This window comes from Stenella coeruleoalba (genome assembly GCF_951394435.1).
Source record: "Stenella coeruleoalba genome assembly, chromosome: 18".
NCBI lineage: Eukaryota > Metazoa > Chordata > Mammalia > Artiodactyla > Delphinidae > Stenella > Stenella coeruleoalba.
In genome coordinates this window covers 5,369,218-5,387,626 of record NC_137164.1, presented here as the reverse complement: position 1 = coordinate 5,387,626, position 18,409 = coordinate 5,369,218, and the positions used below count along the sequence as shown (strand labels likewise).

The following is an 18,409-nucleotide window of genomic DNA, read 5'->3' as shown; positions in this document are numbered from 1 at the left end:
AAGAAAGAAATAGGGCTTCCCTGGTGGCGCAGTGGTTGAGAGTCCGCCTGCCGATGCAGGGGACACGGGTTCGTGCCCCGGTCCGGGAAGATCCCACATGCCGCGGGGCAGCTGGGCCTGTGAGCCATGGCCGCTGAGCCTGCGCGTCCGGAAAAAAAAAAAAGAAAAAGAAATAACACCCATAATTCCACCACCAGGAATTATATTTCAGACTCTGTAACCACCATGATAGAAACATAAGTATAGGTTTTTGTACAAACAGGAAATTAATTGTGCCATTTGTCACCTGATTTTTCACTTTAAAAATATCATCTCTTGCTGTGTTAATAAGTACATTATTATTATTTATATTATCATTTTAATGGCTTACCTTATTTACATTACCACTTTTATGGTGACACAGTATTCCTCTTTTTAGAAAATTTTATTTTGACTAACTCCTGTTGATGGGCATTTACTTTAGTTTTTTTTTTTTCTTTGCATCTTTATTTTAATGTGATTTTCTCACTTAATGTATACCCCAGAGTAAAGGTTCTAAATGTCTTTTTTATTCCAAATGATTCCCGGACTTCATAAGCCTCATAGTAATGACAATCTAACACATGTATCGTGTTTACTGGGCACTGTTATAAGCAGTTTATACAAAACCGTTTTAATAAAAACTCAACAAAAACTTCTCCTCTAACAACCATAAAAGGTAGATACTATCTTCGTTTTACGGATGAGGAAACAAGCACAGAGAGACTCAGTGACTTGCCCACGGTCACACCACCGGGCAATGGCAGAGTTGCCTGCAAAGCCTGTGTTTTTTTTTTTTGTTTTTTTTTTTTTTTGCGGTACGCGGGCCTCTCACTGCTGTGGCCTCTCCCGTTGCGGAGCACAGGCTCCAGACGCGCAGGCTCAGCGCAGGCTCAGCGGCCATGGCTCACGGGCGCAGCCGCTCCGCGGCATGTGGGATCTTCCCAGACCGGGGCACGAACCCATGTCCCCTGCATCGGCAGGCGGACTCTCAACCACTGCGCCACCAGGGAAGCCCCGAGCCTGTGTTTTTAACCATCACTCTGGTACTGCCTTTTGACACCAGCTCATTTCAAAAGTGTGAGATTCTCATACCTAGTGTGTAAGAAAACAGAAAAGCAGGCATGTGCTTTGGTTATTTGAAAAGAAAAGTGTGCTGCCTTATGAGATGTGCTGTGCTTCGCTCTTGGGTTTTTAATGATTATGTAATACTTCCCCAGGCTTGTGGGCTCCCCTGAAATAAAATACAAATGAGCATGGTATTAAGTAGATTGATATAAAGTCATCAGCACCTCTCCTGCCCCCTGCCCGGCTTTCTTTGTTTAACTCTGGACAGAAATGTGTGCAGACTGGGTTCAACTTCAGCCAGGCTGTACCCCCTCCATGTCCTGCAGTCTGAGGGGGCAGGATCTGCTGATGGGGGTCTCCCAGTGCCGGGTAAAGTCACTCGCTCCTGCCAGCCCCTCACTCTCCAGGTTCAGAAGCTCCCAGCTTCCCCAGTCTGTGCTTTATTATTCCCTGTTTTCTGGTTTGACTTTTATCATCCCTTGCTCTTTGAATAAAGCATTTTTTATAGTGAAGTTACTCCCTGAGCTGCTGGAAAGACCTTCCCCTTTTCAACTCCCCAGCTCTGGGCGCTAAATGGAATAGAAAAATCACCTGCATTTTGCTTGTAACAGAGGAGAAATCCCTTCTCATAGTTGTAATGAGAATACATCTTCTTAGTCACCAAAGATATTTCAACTGTGAACTCCAGTTTCCTGACCTCCCATCTCATGGCCGCTGGGCATTTTCAGAAAAACCCCAGGGAAAAAGGAAGTTTGCAACTCCCTGGTACTAATCGGTTAGTCCCCTTGGAATTTCCAGGGGAGGGTCGGCGATGCAGTTGTTGCTTTTGCTGGGGTTAACTGCCATAAACAGGAAGACAGGCGGTTGAGAAGGATCTCGATTTTCCATTTTGTGTTCAGGCTATTTTTGTGACCGATTTCCTACCTGGAAGAATGAGAACGTTTCAGATGCTCTCTTGTCTATCCCATGGCCAGTCATGCTCCATTCAGACAGCACAAAAGACCTAGGAGGGAAAACGTTTACAAAACAGATTGGTCTGCGTGCTAATCAATAGTTGTATAGGTAATTTCTTTTTTTTAATGTTAATTTTTATTGGATTATAGTTGCTCTATAATGTTGTGTTAGTTTCTGCTCTACAGCAAAGTGAATCAGCTATACGTATACATATATCTCCTCTTTTTTTGGATCTCCTTCCCATTTAGGTCACCACAGAGCATTGAGTAGAGTTCCCTGTTCTCATTAGCTGGTAATTTCTTTATCAAATTGATCGGTGCTTTCGGCATGGTCCCTGGCTAGCACACTGGCTTCTTTTTTATCTCTTCTCTTCTTCCTTTTCAGGGTCTTTGGCTATTGTCTGGTGAGAATTACATTTTCCCTTTTAGAAGCTCACATCTGTCTCTTCTTGGACCACTTAAACCCTGCCTTCATAAAGTCTGGAAATCACATGTACCTATACTTACTTTTCTCCCTAAAGTTATAATTTGTCTTTCCCGCGATCTTTCTGTCATTTCCAGTTCACCAGCCGGTTCCTTCTGGCTGTCCAGAAGTAGGTCAGGATAAGAATCTCCCTTTTCTGGGCTTCCCTGGTGGCGCAGTGGTTGAGCGTCTGCCTGTCGATGCAGGGGACACGGGTTCGTGTCCCGGTCTGGGAAGATCCCACATGCCGCGGAGCGGCTGGGCCCGTGAGCCATGGCTGCTGAGCCTGCGCTGAGCCTGCGCGTCCGGAGCCTGTGCTCCGCAACGGGAGAGGCCACAACAGTGAGAGGCCCGCGTACCACAAAAAAAAAAAAAAGAAAGAAAAGAAAAAGAAACTCCGCATTCTGCTTTTTCAGTCTTCTTGTTAACAAGGCAAACAAAAAGCTTGTTCAGTGCTCACTTGATAGGAAATGAAATCTCCCATCACTATACACGGTCAGAATTACCTTTAAGCTTCCGAGTTAAGGATGCAGAACATTGGTGTCACATAAACCTGGGCTCAACATCTTCTCTATTGATTGCTAGGTGTGCGGTTTGACTCTTAGGAATCAGCTGGGACTCTGTTCTCTCCTTCCTCTTCACGTCCAATCCAGCACCTGCTGTTTCTTTTTGTCCTGGTGCCTCTTGGGTTGGCTGTTTCCTCTCCCTCCCCATTTTCCCTGCCTTGGACAACACTCATCTTTTCACAGTCTGAACTCTCAAATCTGAACTTTTACTTCTCCTCTCCTAAGATTTCCCACATTATACTGTAACTGCTCATGACTTGTCTGCCTTCGCCATCAAACTGTAAATTCTGTGAGAACAGAAACCTAGTTTTGTTAACTCACTGTTGTATTCCTGATTCCTCCCACAAATAACCTCTACCATTGACAGGAGAAAGGATGAGTGAATTCATGAATGAATGAATGACTTCCTAGGTTACCTCAACAGCTACCTCCAGACTTCCCCCCAATAAACTTTCCTGCTGCCATCACTCTAAACTAAAATACTGTTCATAACATTCCTCTCCTGCTCAGGAATCCACAGCATCTCCTCCCTGCTTTCTCCATCAGGTCGAAAGAATTAGGCTTGTTTTCCAAGGTCCCAGATCAGTTGGCGCCACCCTGCCCATTTAGCCCTCTGTTCCGCTCCATCCCACCCTGCACCTCTGCTCTAGCCAAGAAGCCTCCCCGTTTCTCTCCTTGTGGCCTTATGAGTTCCTGTCCCATGGCTTAAATCATTGCCGTTGCCCCCTGCTTGGATGTCTTTTCTTTACTCTCTCATGAAAACCAACTCACCTCTAAAGACCTAGCTCTATTCCTGCTTCTATGAAGCCCTCTGAACTTTTCTCATGACACTGGCCTCTGCCTTCTTTGATCTTCTACGGGCCTTCAGTTTAATGCTTTCACTCTTCCACATAGGCAGGTTTTGTCCACCCACCTGGATTATGATATCTCTGAGGACCGGAGCCGTATTCATAGGTCTTTTGCATCCTACATAGTTCCTCCTGTTCACATTTCCTGTGTATACATACTTTTTCTTTCCTTTTTTACTTCAAGTAGGCTATATAGAGGTGGCCTAATTCAGTATCTTCTGAGCAAGGCTTAGATTTTCTTATTCTAAGGGAAAGTTTTTTTCTATTTCTTCAATGCACGAAGGCACATTCACCAGCTCCTTGCTTCCCCACCTCTCCTATAATATCCACCATCCTGTATACCTGCTAGGATTGGTGGGTGATCCCCAATACCATATACCTGGTAGGCTTGGGGGATGCGCACTCCAAGTAGATACTAGAGCCTGCTGAGGCCACTCAAAGACGTCTGTACTCAGTGGATTTGAGCTGTCATCACTGTCAATCACTATGTAAGTCAAGGGTTGGTCATAGTCCTGCCTTGGACTAATGTCCTTTCAGGAAGCTGGGGGGTCCATGGGCTCTGCCACCTACCAAGGTTCTTCCATATTTCCAGGAAGTCAGACTAGTCTGGAATGTATGTAACAGTAGGGGCCGGAACCTTCTTGTCTCTCTTAGCAGCTCCAGCCTAGATCAGTGCTTCTCAACCTTTAATGTGCATGTGAATTCCACGGAGATCATCTTAAAATGCAGACGCTAAGCCAGTAGGTTTGGGGTGGGGCCTGAGATTTTGTATTTCTGGCAAGCTCCTAGATAATACCAAGGCTGATGCTGCCTGTTTGTGGACCACACTTTGAGTAGCAAGAGCATCTGGGAACCTCCCTGTCCACTGAACTTGAGAGAGCGAGTGTCTTCAGGAAGACTTACTCCCATGCACACCATTATTCATTTCAACATCTCCTCAAAGAATCTGGCTAAGTCTGTCTTTACTTCTTTTTCCAACAGCATATCTAAGTTTTGCAACCATAAACACCAGCCAGGACAATATATCTTCCATGCAGAAAATGATGACGCCCAGTTCACAAAAATGTTCACGCTGAATATAAGAAGTAAGTGAAGCTGTCGAGAAATTTTATTTTACGCTTGTAACTCCTTAATAATGTATTAACTCGGACCAGAAAGAGATAAGCCATGGCTTAGGGAAGGAATGCTACAAAAGTGTTTTGACATGCTGAAGTGTTTTGAAATTGTACTTTCATATCTACTGGCTTGTTGATATGCAGATCTCTTTCTGGGCTCATCCTTTGAAGCTAAGATGCTGATTCCATATCCTCTCTGAAGGTGCTTTACTGTGTGACTTTATTGATTTTAGTACTTTGAAGGGTCCTGTTAAGGAAAGACCAAAAGCCATACTACCTGCCATTTAGTTTTTTTAATAATCTTGGTTTCTCTGGTCCATAAAAAGATGAGAGTCCATTTTGCTGGACTTTTTACAGGTGCTTCTCCTGAAGCTAAGACTCATTTAGATGGAGGTCTACACCTGAGCTCTCTCCAGGAGGGGTCTGGCAGGGGAAAAGGGGGTGCTCCCCAGAGAAGTTTAGGGCTGCCTGCACAAAAGGTGACACAAGGGGAAAGAGGACCCCCTCTTTGAGTCACCCTGCATGAGACACGCTCCCAGGAGCACAAACTGCGTAGAGTATGTGAGCAGCCTATAGGAAGCTGACTTTGAAACCCTTTCTGGAAAGCACTGTACTTCATGAGCTTGATTTCCCTGTTGTTTTCTGCAGGGAAACCTCAAGTACTCGCCGAGGCGTCGGCAAGTCAGGCTTCTTGCTCCTCTGACGGGTACCCGTTACCGTCTTGGACCTGGAAGAAGTGTTCAGACAAGTCTCCCAAGTAATGAAGACACTGGCCCCTCTTGTGTTAGAAGAACATCAAACTCTCTCTGACGTGTTGACTGTGTCTCATGAATTCAGTTTAAGAAGAAACGATGAAGCATTTAAAATGCCTACCTTCTGAATCGACCGTAATTCTAAATGGTCATAGATTGTTTCTGATAACCTTTAATAGATGTCTCTTCAAAAATAAAAAAGATTAAAAAATAAATAAATAGATGTCTCTTGTAGACCCCACTAGAGAAACCCTCACTTCCAATCCGACGATAGCCCCGCCCATCTAAATTCTGTCTGCTGTTTCTTTTCAGCTGCACAGAAGAGATCACAGAAGGAATCTGGAATAAAAAGGCCAACAGAAAAGTATTTGGACAGTGGATATCAAGCAGCACCCTGAACATGAGCGAGGCCGTCAAAGGGTTCCTGGTGAAGTGCTGTGCATACAATTCCCTCGGCACGTCTTGTGAAACGATCCTTCTAAACTCACCAGGTAGACAGCCGTTGCTACTGTAACACACCACCTTCAGGAATTCGCTACTAGAAGTTCGTCCCTGTAGTTCGCTTTTATTTGGGGAGTTTTACAAGAGTGTATAGGTTCCGTGTGTGAGACGAGAAGGCTTTTTGAGTCAGGCAAGAATCCCCACTGAACATACATGTTTTGCAGTTCAAGGGCAGAGTGACTTCTCCTGACATCATTGTGACTCATGAATTCAAGGGATGTGGGTAGAGCAATAAGCTCCCAGCATAATGGACATCTACCAAGAAATCCAGCTCTAGGGAAACAGATTGAGTAGTTTGGAGCCTCTACCACTTTCCATTTTGGTTAATCTCCTTATTTGCCTTTAGCTTCCCGTTTTATCATTTTGGGTTTGATATTTAGATCCCTCCTAAATTAAGCAATTCTGAAACCTGACCGCCTACACTAATGGTTCAAAATCACCAGCGTCCCCAAACTAACTTCCCCACATTCGTATGACAGCTTCATAGTGGGAACACAAATTTCTTTTTTTTTTTTTAATTGAGGTAGAGTTGATTTACAATGTTGTGTTAGTTTCTGACGTACAGCTAAGTGATGCAGTTTTATATAAACATATATACATTCTTTTTCAGATTCTTTTCCATTAAAGTTTATTACAAAATATTGAATATAGTTCCCTGGGCTATACAGTAGGACTGTGTTGTTTATCTAGTTTATATATAGTAGACGAACATCTTTTTTATCTGACTTTCACATCCTGTGGGTTTAACTAGATGTAATTCTTAAAACCCCTAGTAAATGATGTTTTAAAATGGGTTCAGAATCATTTAAAATTTTCTGGGAAGGAATCGTTCTTTATATGAACATGGCCTGATTTTCTGTGGGGATAGCGTATTAGTAGAGGGCTTGTAGGCTCCTCAGACAGGATGTGAGACACTGTAACGAGCATTCTGCTACAGTACCCACCAGGAATTCTCATCCACTGCTCCTTGATGCTCTTCCCTTGCAGGCCCCTTCCCTTTCATCCAGGACAACATCTCATTCTATGCAACGGTTGGCCTCTGTCTTCCCTTTATTGCCGTTTTAACCATGCTAATTTGTCACAAGTACAAAAAGGTAAAAGCAAAGGTAAACCGTCATCATTGTGTCCCATTTCTGAAGAACTCTCTATGGCTAATCGACTCATTATTTCATCTCTGAAGCAATTTCGGTACGAAAGCCAGCTACAGATGGTGCAGGTGACCGGCTCTCTGGATAATGAGTACTTCTACATTGATTTCAGAGAATACGAATATGATCTCAAATGGGAGTTTCCAAGAGAAAATTTAGAATTTGGTAAGAATTAGGTGTTCCAAATGCTTCTGTCGAGTTCCCTTCTTGTTGGAAAATCTTCAACATGCACTCACTCACCATGTGTCTTGCAGGGAAGGTCCTGGGATCGGGTGCTTTTGGGAAAGTGATGAATGCAACCGCCTATGGAATCAGTAAGACAGGGGTCTCAATCCAGGTCGCAGTCAAAATGCTGAAAGGTATGGTTACATCGATCAATAGCCACAGAGACGCACAAAGAGGGGAGGTGACGCCTCCCACCTCCTCTTTTTCATCATTGCTGTGGTTACTGCTTGCCATCCTTCAAAGCTAAAAAGGGAGCGAGTTGGGGTGGGTGTCAACTAAGTCACGAATATAAAATACAAGTCGTGAACACAAAACGCCACCTCTTCGTCCTCTTCTCTCTTTGTTTAGGTTTTTTCAGCCTCAATATTTGGGGATACCATTGCTACAGGCAGCTGTGTGTCTTACATGTCGACACAGACTCTGGGTAGAAGAGGGAATTGGCGCCTTCTGTATCACTTCCCACTCATTTCTCATCCGCTGCCTCCTGGCTCTCCCTAACCTCCTCCCCTTAGTATCACTCACTTAGCAAGAGCGCCCCCGCTGGCTTTGGCTAAGCGATCAGTGACCATCACCTCCACCATCACCACGAACCAAGCCTAATGGGCATTACTTGAATTTTTAGCAGAAATTGGCACGATTGACCGTTCCCTCCATCTTTATTGTGTTTTCTTCCTTTGGTTTCCACGTCACCATATTCTTCTGGTTTCCTCCTACCCCTCTGACTGCTTCACAGTCCTTTGCTGGCCCCTCATCTTCTCACCCAGCTTCTCACCCAACGGAGTTCCTGAAGACTTGCTCCTGGGCCCCCTTCCCTTTTCACTCCGCATGCTCATGGGCTGTCTCAGCTTACCCGTGACCTCCTCCCATGTACCAATGGTTCTCACGATTGCACCTCCCTTCTGAGCTTCAGGTTATGTCCAAGTGCTTGGACGTCTCCAGAGTCCCTTGAATTCAGCTTATCCAAAGTGGACTCCTCCAACCCTGGCTCTCTGTCAGCCCTCCCTCTCTCACTGATTGGTTGCGAGTACCAATGACCGGCCATGAGCCACCCAGGCAGGCCAACCAGAAACCTAGGACTGACTCATCCTTGGAACCATCCTCATTCTAATTCCCTGTAGGCTATTCCTGTCAGGCTTCCTGACAGGTGCCTCTTGAGTTATCCTCTTTTCTCTTAACCTCTGTTACTACCACCCAGACCAAGTCTATCCCTTCCGAATGGATGCACTAGCCTTCCAAGCAACTACTCTATATGGACTCTTACCTCCTTTAGGATTCTGAAGCCCAAGTGATGGTTATGAAATGCAAAGCAGAGCACATAATTTTCCTGCTTAACCTTTGCAGTTGCTTTTAATTTCTCTTGAACGGTCCACACAGCCCAGCACGACACGGCTGCAGCTCGCCTCTCCCTTCTCACCCCAGCGCTACAGCACAGCCGGCTCTCAGTTCCTCTGGAGTACCGTGCTCCCTCCCGCCTCAGGGCCTTTGCACAGGTCGTCCTTCCGCTTCCGCTTCCCCTTTCACGTCTTTATCTCCTGCTCCTCCTGTAGATCTCAACTCAAATACCACTTGCTCAGGGAAGCCTTCTCTCACGCCACGGATGAGCTCAAGTTCCTTGCTAGATCCTATATCCCAGCTCTCTGTGGGCTTTTTTCCCCCGTAAAGTTGATCACAACTACAATTACATATTTGTTTAATTATTTAACTAATGTCTTAGCTGCCTCCGTAGTCTGTAAGCCTCATGAGGGTGGGTCTGTATGTTTTGCTATGCTGTCCTCTTTCTTGATCTTGGCCCATCCTGTTTTCAGGATGGCGTGTTCTTCTTCATCCTTCCCGCTGTGAATTCACCTGGTTAACTCCTAGTTTCCCTCAGGTCTCAGCGTAGACATTTGGTGTCCCCTTCCCCACCCTCCCTAAGGCTGGGTTAGGTGTCCCTCTTCTGTGGGACAACACCCCTACTTTCATTTGCCACGTGGCATTTATTTTTTATTTTTATTTATTGAAGTATAGTTGATATACAATGTCATATTAGTTTCTGCTATACAGCAAAGTGATTCAATTATACATATGTATACGTTCTTTTTTATATTTTTTTCCATTACAATTTATCACAGGATATTGATTATAGTTCCCTGTGCTATAGAGTAGGACCTTGTTGTGTTTCCATTCTATATCTGATAGTTTGCATCTGCTAATCCCAAACTCCCAGTCCTTCCCTCCCCCACCCCCCTCCCTTTTGGCAGCTATAAATCTGTTCTTTATGTCTGTGAGTCTGTTTCTGTTTCATAGATAGGTTTATTTGTGCCATGTGGCATTTAGGACACTATATTGTAATTGTTCATTTACCTGTCCCCCCTTTCAAGGAGGCTCTAAGCTCCAGGAAGACAGGGGCTGTGTCTTTCTATCATTTATTCCCCCAAGGCCTGGCACATTGCCTCATACACAGTAGGCATTCAATAAATTCTTGTTGAATGAATGAAAGTCGGTAGTGGTATATGAAAGTGCTTTGAAGGAGTTAAGCACACTGTAAAAATATATTCTTTTGGTCACGAGAAACAAGACATGGACGACTGAAAGCCACGAATCCCTATAAAACATGAGGCAGTGGGAAACCTGAGGTACAGTGGGTCCCAGTGCACACAGTGAAGGATGTCACTCCCAAGCCAAGAAGTTGGAAATTAGGATGCCCCTGAGAGCTCACACAAGTCAAAACAGATGACATCAAAGCTCTGGGAAAGCCACATAAAGGCTACATGTCTTCCAGGACAAAATAATGACACCTGGAAATAGCTAATCAAATGTCCATTGAATGTAAATAAAAGTTACTCTATCTGTAAGAAAGAATATGTTAACAGACTGGACTGGGGGGGCAGGGCGTGTGCCTGGAGAGGGAGGCCCAGAGACCTTGCCCTTGCCTCTAGGGCTCCAGCACCCTCCCGGGCAGGGGTGTCCTGACCACCTGGGCACATTGGCCTCAATGACAGGAGACCTTTCAGTTCACCAGTAAGTACCTCCATGCTACACTTCTAAGCAACATAGTGAATACAATTTGCCAAGCTCTCTGACTTACTCCGGGGAGAGTAAGTGGATACGTTCTAGCCTACCCAGCAGTTCTGTTCCTCATGGGCAATTAGGGACTCTCTTGAGAACCTAGTCAGTGGGAATTGGTCTTCTTTGACCTTCTCACCATTGGATCCACTGACAAATTTAAGATTCTAGACCTGAGGGTCACAGGCTGGAACCAACCACCCTTGCTGACATTCCCATCTTGTCACTCTATGACTTCAACAAATAAAGGTGTCAAAAAAAAAAAGTATGTTTCTCCCTTCAGCATAGTTATTAACTTCAACTGTGGAGGAAAATCATGTATTATTATGTTTTATTTTATTTTTTAAGGGTCAATTATAAAGATTTTTATTTTGTAGGTAGAGGAAAGTCCAGTAGAAAGGCACATTATTTGGTTCAACGTTCATGCAACAATCTTTGAAATTCTGCCTTAAAACATAGGGTATTATTATTCAAAATGTATGTATTATTGTACGTATTTTAAAACTTGTATGCAAATCTACTCTGAACTGAAGAAAATTTTAATTTATTGAATAACCTAAAATACCTAATTTATTTCATTTTACATTTGTGATGCCCTACCATGGACAGAAAAAGCAGACAGCTCGGAAAGAGAGGCTCTCATGTCTGAACTCAAAATGATGACCCACCTGGGCAGCCACGAGAATATTGTGAATCTGCTGGGGGCGTGCACCCTGTCAGGTAACCAGTTCCCACTAAGAACACCTAATCGAAAACGTTTTAGCCTGAAGACAAAAAGGGCGTTTGTTCTCGTGTTTCTCTCGTTCTCTCAGTCACAGGGTGGGCCCCCAAACCCAAGTGGGATTGGACACACCTCACTCTAGAGTCAGATGGGTCAGTGTAGACAGTGCCTGTCTTCATCGGGATGAGCCACATATTCTAACCTACTGAAAGGGACTTCGCTGGTGGTTCAGCGGTTGGGACTCTGGGCTTTCACTGCCTCGGCCCAGGTTCAATCCCTGGTCGGGGAACTAAGATCCTGCAAGCCGCGTGGCACAGCCAATAAAAAACCCACAATAATAATAACAACGCTGCAAGTACGTTTTGTGGTGTCTCTCTACCTGCTCAGAGCGTGCTTCTCCCTGGCTGTGGAGCTGACCCCGATGCAGTGCTGAGCTGCACAGCTTGGCCATGGCCCTAACTGAGCTGCTTCAAGTAAGGCGTAGCCAAGGAGGGGTTTCAAACTCTATTCTCCCAGAATCCGACAGAGCATGTGCTCTGATTCTCTCGCTTCTGCCTAGAAGTACCTGAACCCTGTGCCCAAGGGTCATTCCTTCTGGGACAGCCAGCCGGGCACTGGGACAGAGAAATAAAGAGAAAATGGATTTAAGAGGTGGCTAGGGATGTATTTCTCCCTCCTCGGGTAAACCGCAAACCAGCTTATACTTACCAAGTGCTCACAACGCAGTCAACCTATTATCCCCAGTTGCAAACTGGAGAATTTAGGTGGCCAGTGGTTCTTGGTGAGGCCACACGGGCCAAAGTGGAAGGTAACAGCTTTCCAAGGAGTTTGAGCAAAAGTCTGAAATTGAATTTAAAGTCCAAGACGAGATAGGTTCAGAGAGAGCTGTACTCTCCCCAAGTCAGGGGAGAAGGGAGTTCTCATAGAGTATGGTTTCTGCCACACAGATGTCTGAAAAAAATTATTTGGTGTCTGTATACCTAGGATTAAAACTGTCACTATTTCAGGACCAATTTACTTGATTTTTGAATATTGTTGCTATGGCGACCTTCTCAACTATCTAAGAAGTAAAAGAGAAAAATTTCATAGGACGTGGACGGAGATTTTCAAGGAACATAATTTCAGTTTTTATCCCACTTTCCAATCACCCCCTAATTCCAGGTAAGAGACTGGGTCACAGTTTTATAATAATACATTACAGAACAGACAAAGTATGGTGGTTAAACACACCCCACTGGCCAGTCTCTAAAGGCCATCCTCCAGCATTTTGTGTGGTCTGTGGGTTCTAAGACCTAGAAAGGTCTCTTATCTTTCGTTATAGTTTCCCTGTTGATTTGAACAATGAGGCTTTCCCTTTCCTACAGTACAGGTACTGTAGCTAAACCAATTCTGTCCACCGGCGCCTAATCACCTCCTAGACATATACTCAGTTTTAGGAAAGGTGCATTATTCAATATGTCAGGCCTCCTGGCTGACACATGGGTATCGGTAGAGAGAATGAACCCCTTTCCCAAAGCCCTTGATATATTCCTAGAAAGTAGTGCAGATCCTGGGAGTATTGCACAAAAGAGCTCTAAACTCATAAATCGGATTTTTAAAAATTAGGATGGATTGATTGACATAATGATGGGGACAAAATAAAGTAGTGGTGACATTTGTCTCTATGCTCTGCCTTGTATGTTCCGCCATCTGTGGGATCCTGAGTGAGTCTCAGTCCCAAGAGGGCTGTAGGTTTGGCGGGATGCTCGTCCTTATCCTTGGAAATTTCCTGCTAATTACCTGAACGTCATAGCTCGATGACATCCTTCTCTGAATGAATTCACAGGCACTCTGATAGAATGATTCCTCAAGCCACCAGTGCATCCCTAGTTCCCTCCTACATGAAACCTCTCCCTTTTTCTAAATGCGGATTTGTCAGAGACTGTTAGCTTTACTGGGGGACTTTTGGAGGGTCCGTTTGAGTTTCCTTGTTTTCTTAGCATGTAAGTTTCAGCTCACATCTCTGGCCTTCTAAAGGCTGAGACAGAGACCAGCATCTTAACACCAGGGACCCCATGGAAACCCCATGCATGTCTTTGTGCAGCTGCCCTTAATCATTTCACACCAAACTTCCCTTTTACACTCGTTTCTCAGTTCATATTCCCAAACTGAGGGGATTCTATAATGTCATCCGAATTCTAGAACAGAGAATCCGTGTGTGGCCAGGACTCCATGGTTAGTGACAACATGCTGGTCCCTCAGTGCCTTTGATTCCTTCCAGTCACTGGGTATGAAACACACTGAAGCAATTACTTTTGGAATATTTGTGGTCTGAAAGCATTAAGCTATTTTCTAAAGATGTGGACATTGTAATTGGGGTAAGCTGTTATGCTGGAATAAACGGAATCATTGTCTGTATATCATGTATACAAAATTCCTCAGTGAAGAGTTCTATATTATACACAGTAAGAGAGACTTTCCTTATTACTGTTTATTAATTTCACAGGAAAAGGGAATGAGCTTTACAAAGGCCAACTTGGAAAAAAAAAAAAGGATGCTGAAACACTAAAAGGTCTCCATAGAAGATCTATAATACATGGACTTTTATAGGGAAAGTCACACTCTTTATTAGCTTCGTGATTTCAGCAAATCATATTTATCTCACCCAGCCTAGTTTTTCTTTTATAAAATGTGACTTTGACACCCAGCTTGGAGGGTTGTGGGAAGGATTGAGTGAGGTCCTCTTTGAACCATAAGATTCCATACAGATAACAGGGGTCACTCTTATCCTTGTTCGACAGACAGGCTCAATTACACAGACGTGTTTAATGTCCACACACTAAAAGGACTAGTTGATGCCATGCTTTCAATTTAAAAGCCCATTTATAATTGGAATTCATTTATTTGATGAATTGTATTTTTTCTAATAAAATATCTACTCAGAAGAAGAACATAAATAATGAAATAACTTTTTTTTAATAGTATGCCTGGTTCAAGAGAAGTCCAAATACACCCGGACTCAGATCCTGTCTCAGGGTTCAATGGGAATTCATTTCAATCCGAAGGTAATATTTTATTCTAAATAGTAGCACTTCCAAATAGAAATGGATACAAGAGTTCTGTGTTAGCTATTTTTTAAAAAGTGTGTAAATGCACAAGCATGTCTATCTTTGCTAATGTCATCTATAGGCTTTATTAATGCATATTTGCTTTATAGCATTTTTTAAAAATAAATTTATTTATGGCTGCATTGGGTCTTCGTTGCTACGACTGGACTTTCTCTAGTTGCGGAGAGCAGGGGCTACTCTTCGTTGCGGTGCGCGGGCTTCTCACTGTGGTGGCTTCTCTTGTTGCGGAGCACGGGCTCTAGGCACGTGGGCTTCACTAGTTGTGGCTCGTGGGCTCTAGAGCACAGGCTCAGTAGTTGTGGCGCACGGGCTTAGTTGCTCCGCGGCATGTGGGATCTTCCCAGACCAGTGATCGAACGGTGTCCCCTGCATTGGCAGGTGGATTCTTAACCACTGCACCACCAGGGAAGTCCCAATGCATATTTACTTTAAAGGTAGTGAAAAGCCACCAGTTTAGTAGTGTGAATTTTATGTCAATGTTTCTACTAATAAACACTGAGAGCTATTTTATTTGATCAGGTTATTCTTTTTAAAAGTCGTAAATTGGGACTTTACTGGCAGTTCAGTGGTTAAGACTCTGCGCTTCCACTGCAGGGGGCATGGGTTCGATTCCTGATTGGGGACCTAAGATCCCACAAGCCACACAGTGCGGCAAAAAAAAGAGAAAGGATTAACTAGAAGAACATTAAGGACTTCCCTGGTGGCACAGTGGTTAAGAATCCACCTGCCAATGCAGGGGACACTGTTCGATCCCTGGTCTGGGAAGATCCCACATGCCGCGGAGCAACTAAGCCCGTGCACCACAACTACTGATGCTGAGCTCTAGAGCCCGCGAGCCACAACTGCTGAGCCTGCGTGCCACAACTACTGAAGCGCCTAGAGCCCGTGCTCCGCAACAAGAGAAGCCACCGCAATGAGAAGCCCGCGCACCGCAACGAAGAGTAGTCCCCGCTCGCCACAACTAGAGAAAGCCCGCGCGCAGCAATGAAGACCCAATGCAGCCATAAATAAATAAATAAATTTATTATAAAAAAAAAAAACTTTAGTGGTGTCACACACACAATGAGGAGTTTCATTCCCCTTAAAAAAAAAAACAACATTAAGTGCACAAACAGTTCATAAAATGTAGTAGATAATTGGTAATTCTTTCCCCAGTGTGACAAAACTACCTAGTGCAAAAGAAACCCCTGACTTATCCCCAGAGAGCTGGAGAATTCACTCCTCTAACCAAAGAGAATCTTTAGGTGACCCTTCCTGGGCTGCACAGTTCTCTGCATAAATAGCTTAGCCCTGGTGCCGCCAGGAAGATGATGTAATCGTTCCATTTGTACATGAGGTGCTCACAGAGATTTATAAGACAACTTCTTTTCTTTTTTTTAATTGAAGTGTAGCCGACGTACAATATTATATAAGTTACAGGTGTACTATATGGTGATTCACAATTTTAAAGGTTCTACTCCATTTATAGTCATTACCGAATATCAGCTATATTCCCTGTGTTGTGCAATATATCCTTGTAGCTTATTTTATACATAATAGTTTGTACCTCGAAATCCCCTCCCCCTATCTTGCCCCTCCCCCTTCCATAAGGCAACTTCTTTGCATTTTGGCAAAAATGAGGACCAGTTGTATTTTACAGATGAAATTGAATACGAAAACCAAAAAAGGCTGGAGGAAGAAGAGGACTTGAATGTACTTACCTTTGAAGATCTTCTTTGCTTTGCATATCAAGTGGCCAAAGGAATGGAATTTCTGGAATTTAAGTCGGTAAGCTCCTTTTAAAAACGAAACTCACAGTACCAACAAGAAGAAGATAATTTTGAAGAAGAGATGTGGGGTTTTCTTTTTTTCTTGTTTATTTTAACTTGCACCTCCTAAGGTCTGTCTTTCTCTCCCGTTCACAGTTGGAATCACCTAGGATGTTACATGGGCTCTTGGCTAATTATAGTATAAGGGTCAGGGATCCCTTATTAAATGACGGTTATCACAGCCCTCCCAGACGGTCCAACGTCCCTGAAGCTTCCAGATAGGAAGTCCTCAGGAATCCCTCCTCAAAACCAGGTGTAGCCCTGTCGGACAGTCACTTCAGGTTGTTTAGACTGTGTCCTACATTTGACCCAGGGGGTGAGCGGAGGCTCAGATCCCGGGTGCTCTTCAGGCCAAGCCAGCCGCCCGAAGCACCGGTGTCTCTTTTGAGAGTTTGCTGTGGGCTGGCAGCAGCCTTGTGGGTCTGCTAATCCCAGGTCCATTGGGGCTGTGATGTGAAGGCCTCAGGGACCCCTCACACCGTGGACTCTACCCCAGTTTTGCACTCTTTCTATAATATTCTTTCAGTTCTGCTCTTCTCTGACATTTCAGGCGTCTGCTGCCTGTGAACCGATTTCAGCCATTCGTCTGGCTACTTTCTGTCCTCGTTTTCTTCCCTTCCACTACTTCTCTTTATTTCCCAAACTTTTTCCTCTCCTTTTCCCTTTGGTCTCCTAGTCTCTTCCTCTCTCTCCTCCACTGCCCTCTCTTGGCCTCCTCTCTTCTCTTTCTCCCTGAATTTGGACAGAATAATTTCAGATGTATTTTTTTTCTTTAAAAATGTACAGTCTCCAATATAATGTATTACATCAATTATATCCCAGTTTTAAGAAAAAGATTAATGTGAAATAAATCAATAGCTTTGAAGAACAAGAAAAAAACTCTATTCACGAGAGCAACCAAACTATGAAACAGGTTAAGATAAACAAGAAACACGTAAGATATATTTCTTTCATGAAGAATCCTGTGAAACTTGATTAAAGGGCAAAAAGGAAGACCTGAATAAATGAGTTCTGTTTTGTTCATATGGGAGAGATTCACCGTTTAAAAGAAAAGTCAGTTCTCACCACATTAATCTGTATATTTCTCACAATCCCAGTTAGAATCCCAAGGTTTTTTTACTCATGGATACTGAAAGTACATGTTGCTGTCTTTTCTTTCTCTCTCCCTTTCTTCCTTCCTTCCTTCCTTCCTCCCTCTCTTCTTTCTTCCTTTCTTTCTCTCTTTCTTTCTCTTTCTTTCTTTCTTTCCTCCTTCCTTCCTTTCTTTCTCTTTCTTTCTTTCTTTTCTTTCTTTCTCTTTCTTTCTCTCTTTCTCTCTTTCTTTCTTTCTTCCTTCCTTCCTTCCTTCCTTTCCCTCCCTCCCTCCCTCCCTTCCTTCCTTCCTTTGTTTCTTCCTTTTTACTGACAGATCCTGCCTCAGGTTTATTTGTTCCAATAGCACAGGAGGACACCAGCCCCACGCAGACAGCAGCCCAGGGGTCACACCAGTCCTTCTGTTCCCACATTGGCAGATAAAGGCCTCTACTCTGGAGCCTTTGTGAGGGCCTAGGTATCTTTGGGAGCCTGAGCCGGAGCCGGAGCTGGAGCCGCAGCTGCAGCTGCAGCCTTGGCCTTGGTTTGAGCCTTGGCCTGGGACTTTGGCCGGCAGAACCCGAGGCCCTTGGCGATGCGGGAACGTTTCCTGAGCTTGGGGTGCGCGATGTAGGCCAGCTGACTGAGCTTGCGGCTGCTCCCTCTGGGACCTTGGGTTTGGCCTCCCTGGGCTTTCCGAGAGCCTTGATATCCTCAGCAGTGCACGCGCGGGCCTGGCGTCGTTGGCCTGCACCTTCTACAGGCCCTTCTTGTTGTGCCTCTCGGCAAAGGGCATGTTCCTAGGGAACTCGGGGTCCGCCCCCTTAAGAGATAGTTGTGATCGGGGTTTCTTGATGCCGTTTCCGGGCCATTTTGGGGACTGGCTGTTTATGCTGTGGTTCTTGGACTTGGCCACGCCTGCACCGGGGCCACAGATACCGAAGCACCTGGGACCGAAGAGAAAGAGCTGCCGTCTTTACTTTTCTTTTCCACAGTTGGG

General features: G+C 44.5%; 1 protein-coding gene across 1 annotated transcript in view; it reads left to right on the top strand.

Moving 5' to 3' along the window:
- The window catches only part of FLT3 (fms related receptor tyrosine kinase 3), a 75,820-nt gene that overhangs the window by 47,261 nt on the left and 10,150 nt on the right, over positions 1-18,409 (top strand). The window contains exons 10-19 of the mRNA XM_079902862.1: positions 4,898-5,001; positions 5,680-5,788; positions 6,096-6,274; positions 7,272-7,378; positions 7,465-7,597; positions 7,687-7,791; positions 11,312-11,422; positions 12,431-12,584; positions 14,385-14,467; positions 16,170-16,297. Of these exons, the coding sequence (XP_079758988.1) occupies positions 4,898-5,001; positions 5,680-5,788; positions 6,096-6,274; positions 7,272-7,378; positions 7,465-7,597; positions 7,687-7,791; positions 11,312-11,422; positions 12,431-12,584; positions 14,385-14,467; positions 16,170-16,297 (1,213 nt within the window). The remainder of the gene's footprint in view (positions 1-4,897; positions 5,002-5,679; positions 5,789-6,095; positions 6,275-7,271; positions 7,379-7,464; positions 7,598-7,686; positions 7,792-11,311; positions 11,423-12,430; positions 12,585-14,384; positions 14,468-16,169; positions 16,298-18,409) is intronic.